A 7,993-nucleotide genomic window follows, 5' to 3' on the forward strand; every position below is an offset into this window, starting at 1 on the left:
GCTGCTGACGGACTCATCGACGCCGAAGAGGGTAACGCGAACGAGCTCAGGTTTCCACCTCCACCCCCGGCGCCACCTCCACCACTACCACCGGAACCACCTAGCCAAGGCTGCTGCGAATGATGGTGATGAGCCTGATTGGACAGGTGGTGCTGCTGCTGTCCGTAGTGTTGTTGGTGATGGAGATGATGATACTGTTGATGGTGAGGATGCGTGAGAGGCGGTGGAGTCTTGCTCGCTGCTGTGTCCGCCAGGGACCAGATTTTCGGTTTAGTCGCAGGTATTGGTACACCGGCCGCGCTGCAGTCCGACTTGATACCCTCGTCCTTGAGATGGTCCTCCCCGGCGTATCCTTGATGATGATGGTGATGGTGCTGCATCGCATGGTGAAATGGATGCTCTCCTCGTCGGGGGTCCTCCTCGAGATCGAGGTCGTCCTCCTCGTCCAGGTCCTTGTCGTGCTGCAAGTGCTCCGCTTTCACGTGCCTCATCGGTTCTGCAAACAGACCGGCGCGCGTCAATTTAGTAAATTGGCCGTTGAGCTTCGATGGTCGACGCTGGGCCGTGCATCGTCTCGTGATCAAGGAAAAAGTTCCCTACCGGTCATAAACGCGAATACCTCGAGTGGTAAGTATATAACGAATAAAAGCCAACTTAATAGCTCGTAAAATTCCCCTCTCTTCTCCTTCTTCTTCTCTTTGTCCGCGATATAATACACAGGATAGAAAGAAAAGGTAAGGAAAAAGAGTAAGATGGAAAAGATTTTCCACGGAACTGATAGAAAATTTAGTAGGGTTAACGGTATCGCATTACGAGCTCGCCCCTTCCTCTCGTTATTTGGCCTGCACGCAATGTCAGAATTAATGGTTTATAATCCCTGGTGTGAAAGTGAGATCTACGCGAGTCGGACGGTATATACATATATCGGGCTCCCTGGGTAGCGAAGGGTCGACGACGCCGGGGGAAACGTATCGAAGCCTCCCTTGAACCCCTTATACGGTTAAGCTGTAAGGGATGCTGTGAAAAAAAGGGAGCGAAGCCTTCAACCACTTTGAGGCGCGAGAGATTTTAGTTCCCCCTCGAGGCAGGGAGAACACCGGGAGAGAAAATAGGGAAGCTGTATCCTTTTTCCCTTTTCCTCTGCCTCTCCTTCGTATCTTCCTCTCTTTTACTCTCGCGAGTCTCTCTCAGGGCACTCTAGGATCGTCCCAAGCGTCTGCCAGCTAGCTAGCCAGCCAGCCAGCCAGCCAGCCAACCATCGAGCCAAGCCAGCCAGTCAGTCAGGGGTGAGAATTTCATTAAGAGGTTCGAATGAGTCGGCAGAGGGTTTACTTGATGGGTCGTCAAGCGATAATTCCCAAGCTAGAAGGGGCCGCAACCCCCGCGCCAGGGAAACAGAAATGGACGGATAGATGGCTGGCACAGCAAGACAGAGAGGAACAGAGATACGGAGAAACAGAGAGATTAGGGTGCGTACGCGCCCCCTTATAAAGGGAACCTTATGGACCAACTAAATAGATACCACCGTCGAGTCCACAAGTGGCTCTTTAACTTTTGACCCCCTTTTATCAGTCCTTAATCTCGTAATCTTCGCACTGTCCGACACTGTACCTCGGACAGGACAAACCACGTCATCGATTCTATTTTATAATTTCTACGTTCACGACGGAAATCGTAACCGTGCTTCGACAGACGACAGTATCGAAATTTACCGACGATGACAGAGATAGCCTGTTGCTGTTGACGTACTTGAAAAAAAAATCGAGTGGACCACTCGTGGAGAGTATCTTACAACAAGGCCAGACTGTAGCAGCCCTCCCGCTCGTGCTCTCGAGTGACCTTTTCCCTTCGACGTTTGGCATGGAAATTCATGAGGGCTCTCTTGAATTTAGCAAACTTCCTGGCAAACCTTGCGGCCGTCTCGTTCGACCCGGTACACGCCATATCCTCTACCGTATTCAAGGGCCAGCGATACGGAAACCGCTTTCGACATTCATAGGCGTGGAACGGGCAAGTTATAACGCACGACCGAATACGTTCCACGTTTCCAACGTTTCATCCGACGACTCCTTCGCTGTCAATATTCCCGAGAAGCAAAACGGTGGAAAGGTTGGATATATTCATACGCGAACACAAATCACCGTGGACTGGAAGGAGCGAGTTGGGAATAGAAAACAAATCGCTTTCGTACGGACTCCGTTCTTTCTCGGCGAATTTTCGGTGGGCTTGTTTCCTGCGTGGTCCTTTAAAATTACGAGGCATCACGGGACGCGCGTGACGCGGTTCGACGACGCAACGCCTAAATGTCCCGAATCGAAGAGAGCTGGGCCGAGAGCCAGTGAGAACTGGAGAGAACGAGCGCGAGAGGGACAAAGTAAAGGGCGGCAGACAGAGGACAAGCGACGAGGCAGAGAGGATGAGGACGCGAGGAACAGAGAGGACCGATATTGGCCAATGTGCGGTGGGGTAATGGTGGCCATAGGAGGGTCCGTACCATTCGTCTCGCCGCGGGCGCCGATACATCACCGTGCCTCAAACCACCACTCTCCGTGTATCTATATACACTCTGTATATACATGGACCCTGTGGCACAGAGTGTATATGGTCCTACGGATGGCTACTCAGCCCGGGCGCACCCTCCGCCTCTCACTCACAGAGCCACGCTTAGGGAGACGAACGTGTGTGCGCGCGCACGCCAAATCGAGCGCCAACCTGTACGTACCTACACGTACAGGTACGTATTCTGTACATGATGCTGTGCACTGTGAAAGTGTACGCGTATCGTTCAACGTATACGTGTATACGTGTGTTTGTATGCGCGTGTATGTCAAGCGTATACGCGCGCGATCCTACCAACACCGACGAATCCGGCCGCCGGTCCACCAGGGGACCAAACCGAAGGCCATTAATCTCTTTGCGCGGCAACCCGCAACCCGTCACTGTGTTTACCCACATGTGAACCATTATGTCCGCCTCCGCGATATAGAGCCCGACACACGGCCGGTTTCGCAGCGAATTTCTAACTCACCGTTTCCGGCCGTTGGGCAAAATGCCTGAATAAGTAGCCTATCGAGCCGAGCGACGGCCGAACGACGCCAAGGGGCGAATAGAAACGACTGGATCTCGCTCGCTCGTCCGACGATTTCAGCGACGCTGAGAAACTCCAGTTTGGTAATTGAATTTACAGGCTGTCCGGGACAAACGACTCGTGCTACGCGACTTTGAAACTCGACCGACTCGAAACGACCTGCTTCTTGCATCGACGTTACGTGGCTTGAAAGCGTGGTACTGGGATTTGCACGATCCGATAGGGAGATGGTGTAGGAGGAATTTTAAAGAGGGACGTGTAGACTGGAAAACAGGAGAGAAGTCCAAGATTCTAGGCAATGTCTGTCGATATTTTCTAGAAATCTACGGACGGCGTAAAGATAGAAATCATGGACATCTATGTATAGCACGATATTTACGAATACGTAGGTGTAAAAGAAGGCATATTGATAATTAATAGCAAAAATGCTCGGTGTACGTATAATACGTAAAAATATGTAAAGCCTATTTGAACGCGTAATATGCAAGGAAATATAAACACATCTAGAGATATATGTAAATATTATAGCGTCAGCAATGCCATAAAATCGCGTAGTTTCTCCGCAACGGACTCTCCAAAACAGCGTACAATTTCCAAACAAGAACGAAGAGTACTCGAACAAGAAGAAACTCATACGCTTCTCGAATCCAATAGAGAGAAGTGGCATTTATCGTAAATCGTAGCGGGACTCGAGAGGATCAGAGAGGCTCCGTTCTCCCTAGAAACGTTCGCCGTCCGCAAGGATCTCGTCGCCGATCTCCGTGAATGGCGCGCGATCCATGCAGGGTGAGGTCGCGTACGGTTATTGTGCGCGGAATGGATGCTTGCGCAATATCAGAAACGGCGACCGATGGCCACTCGATATCGGGGAAACTAGTCACGCGAACGCTACACGCTACCGACATTCCTCGAAGAGATCGGTACGCTTCGCGGCCTGGTTCACCCTCGACCGCGCAACCGCGCAGCCGACTCCGACCTATTGTGTACACCGTACATCGGAACATCGATAATTGGCCCCTAATGGCGGTGCTTCTTCCGAGATTCGAGACACGGGTTGTTCTTCGAACATTCTTGCGGCAAATGCATGCACGACTGCATGGATTATTGCGTTTCGTGCTGTTACACGCGTGCAAGCTTATCGACTAAACTTACCGGCACGTAGGTACGCTGAAACGAGGCTTCGACCTCAACTTTTTACGGCCAGTATGTATTTTTATCTTCGGCATGCTGTTTCAAATAATTGGGAATATAACAAGGTAGGGTTGTTCGAGTCAACCGAGCTTCGATGTTTTCAAATTCAACGGTGAACCGTTCGCATATATTATAATAATCAAACTCGTTGCATACTACTAGACGTTGCTGTTAGTTTTTAACGTAGCAACGAAAGAATTATCCGAATAAACCTATGTTGCTGGGATCTACCTCGTTCGCTCGTTGTATGTGCGAGAGAAAGCTGGAAAAAAGTCACTCACCGTTTTCCTCCAGGCCTCTCCTTGCCTCCTCTCCGACTCTGTCGCCTTGAGTGTCACTCGCGAGATCGTCCTTTTCCTTGTTGTCCTCCGAGTCCGTGAGAACCGCGTCATCGTCGTCGTCGGTTTTGTTTTTCGGTTCCCAAGTCATTTTGTTCTCCTTTTTGAGGCGCCGCCGCGCGTTCGCGAACCAAGTGGACACCTGCGTCAGTGTCATCTTCGTGATGATCGCCAGCATGATCTTCTCACCCTTGGTCGGGTAAGGGTTCTTCTTGTGCTCGTTCAGCCAGGCTTTCAGCGTTGCCGTGGACTCCCTCGTCGCGTTCTTCCGCCGTGCCGCCAGGTCGTATCCGGCGCCATATCTGCAAAGATTAGTATCGTACCTTGTAAATCGACGTCACTATAGCGTCAGGGAAAACTTAGCTTTTAAGGTTCGGCTAGATTTCCTCGATTTACTCTGTAATCGTTTCTCTTTACGTATAAAAGTGCTCTATATCGTGAAATAATTGACCCTTAAATCAACTCGATTTAATTCGACTGACATAAATCACTGCTACAGCCGTAACGCTGCCTCGAATCGCTATTTAACGCCTCGAGCAAACACACCAAGGCCAATCATATTTCGATCAAAGACGTTCCACGTGATTCTATCCTAAAACCAACAATTCATCCTCCGCAACGATAGTAAAAACGTAACCATTGTTCAACATTTGTCGAGTCGAGCCACTCCACTCGAAAAGTGGCATCTTGTCGAGGGTGCGAATTCCCCGTAGATTTTGGCAAGACCAAAGTGCTGGGCGGCAGAGGCAGAGGCAGAGGCAGAGAGTGAGAGAGACAGAGACAGAGAGGAAGGGAGGAAGAGAGAGAGAGAGAGAAACGGCCTTACTAGATTCATTCCCCTGGCCGCGGGCTGCGCGCCGGAGCATCGAACCCTCCGGGATAGGGGGCGACATCCTACTGGGTCGAGGGTGATACTCCGGCAAATATATACGGAGAATAAACCCCTAGCGGCGGCGTGATTCCATCGAGCAACCCCGGCACTCACTCGCTGTAATGGCGATTCGATCGATCCCCTCTCCCTTTTCCGTCGGTTGTCTCGCTCTAGACCTGCTGTTCTTCGTTTTCCTTCTCGCTCCCACCCCGTGTCCTCCCCACTGGGGAGCACCACGCGAGCCTGTTATAGGTATGTACTATTATATACTGTAGCCTAAAATACCTATCGACGATCCATCGGACGTGGAAGGGTGGCGGCGAGGACGATGGTGGTGGTACTACTGTTCGAGGCAGTGGTTACCAGCGACATTGTAGCCGAAGCGTGACGTAGCTTGACGGGGTACGAGAGTCGGATTCGGGGAGGACACGCGAGAACAGTGAATAGTCCGACGATTAATGGAAACCTTTGCACGATTCCTGATATCGCGATAGATCTCGTCGAGAATCGGGAAATAGACGGAGGTGAATGAATTTAGGCTACTATCGCTTTAAGTCGACGATAAATCTTGGAAAGCTCTTTAAGCTCGATATACGCAATAACAATGCCACGTAGAAGCAAAATTCATAGATCGTTGCAATGAAAAGATAAATTGCGTAACTTGTATTAACGCAACTCGTACTAACGTGATCAAATTGGTAGAAACGACTATCAGATTCTCTGTTTCTAATACGATTATCAAAGACGTTTTCACAAAAATACAGCTGGTCGATTTGATAATCGAGTGACTCGATTTAGAGCCTCTGAAAGCTCTACATACGAAACACGAAAAGTGGAAGCTTACGTACGAAAACAGTGTTTTATCGCGACTCGTAAATTGATAAAGCACGAATCGTAATTCGGCGTTTCGCAAGGAAAATAAATAAGCGCGCGTAGGGCGATGTTTTGCGGGGTCGAAAAGTTTACGGCCGGCACTGCTTTTCGAAAGGGAATCTATCGCGTTTTACGTCCTCGCCCGACGAGATCATCAAAAGATCCTTTTTACGCGAACGCCAGAGTTTATTCAAATGGAGACGTTTCCCGAGACTAAATCGCGTTTTACGATCGCGCGCCTATCCGGCCGATTCTGTTCTGATGGAGCGCGACAAATGGCCCGATGAGATCTTCTGTCCAGGCTTACAAGTTTAGACGTGATCTAATCTCGGGTTTCGTCGGCGGAACGACCGACGAGTCTCCTAAAATATTGGTCGCGTTACGTCGATCGAAATTCGTACCGAGACGCGACATTCTCTGTGTAGTTCTACGTTGTATATCGAACATATGCTGACTATTTAAGAATTTTTCAACTATACTGGACACACGCGTTATATCAAAATGCAAGGAAAATATCTTTGCACGTGAATAAACTCGCGAGATTAGAGTCGAAGAAGTCGAAGAATTGTCACCGAGGAAGGAAAATAGTGGCAAATCGAACGAAAAAGCAACCGATTAGGATCGTGTGCTGTCACTCGAGAAGCAGAGCAGAAGATTACGTAATTCCCCTTTCGAAATTCAACCGTTCCTTCCCGTCGTTACTGCAATCCACATCCGAGATTGGCGATGACCGCGTCGATGGGGATGAAGGAGGTAGCGATCCGAAGGAAGCGGACTCGTGCAAGTTCGAGGACGTTTCACCCTCTATTAAACTCCCTCGGACAAGGGAAAGGCGGCCGTCGTAGATCTCGTAGCTCGTCTATAAAATCAGCCGCTTTTTTGTTCCTACCTTTCCCTCTACCTTTCACCTTCCGTTCTTCCATCCACAATATCCTTTTCTTCTTGCTTTTCGTTCGAAAACGTCCGATCGATCGAGATTGTTCCAGATTATCCGAGTACGACGAAAAGAAAATGGACCACGAGGAAAAGTCGGTGCCTTTCTGGGTATCTTCCAGGATTCACGTTGAAGATGAACAAGGTAGAATCAGGTACGAGGAACCAACTACCGAATTTTTCTTGGATTTTCCATTAATTGTTTACGAGTCGACTAATTCTCGATGGTAAGAGACACGCTAAAGGTAGGATCTTGAGGGTAGCTTTTATCGAGTTCAAAAACTATCCTTGTGTTTAACATTAACGCGCTTGAACTGTGTCGATACATTTCAGTACTGCGACAACTTTTAATCGTTATTATCACTCTGGCAACTATTTCGACTATAGCCCGTTCCATCCACGGCTATCCATAGATCAACGCCAAAGAGAGTTCCTCTCTGACGGAACAAAAGTTTCCATCGAAACTATCCTCGTATCAATACAGCGACGAAATCGCCTACGAAATGGCGAGGCTTCTTTGTCCGCGAGAGCCGCGGCCGGATCGACGAAACAGTTCATATAAAGTTGCGGGAGCACCGGTGGAAACGTAACAACTGGTTCTGCGAATAGCCGGGGCGGGAAGTTAGAAATTGACAGCGGCCGCCGCCTCTAGATTTAATCGACGCCCGAGCCCCCCCTCATTGATATGCGCAATTTCGA

The 7,993-nt window shown here is 49.5% G+C and overlaps 1 protein-coding gene across 1 annotated transcript in view; it reads right to left on the reverse strand.

Annotated features, from left to right (window-relative positions):
- Positions 1-7,993, reverse strand: part of LOC100743820 (homeobox protein caupolican-like) — an 80,305-nt gene that overhangs the window by 14,730 nt on the left and 57,582 nt on the right. Inside the window, exons 5-6 of the mRNA XM_033319194.1 lie at positions 4,561-4,919; positions 3-496 (exon numbers count right to left, since the gene is read on the reverse strand). Of these exons, the coding sequence (XP_033175085.1) occupies positions 3-496; positions 4,561-4,919 (853 nt within the window). The remainder of the gene's footprint in view (positions 1-2; positions 497-4,560; positions 4,920-7,993) is intronic.

This window comes from Bombus impatiens, unplaced genomic scaffold (assembly GCF_000188095.3).
Source record: "Bombus impatiens unplaced genomic scaffold, BIMP_2.2 scf_0136, whole genome shotgun sequence".
Classification (NCBI taxonomy): Eukaryota; Metazoa; Arthropoda; class Insecta; order Hymenoptera; family Apidae; genus Bombus; species Bombus impatiens.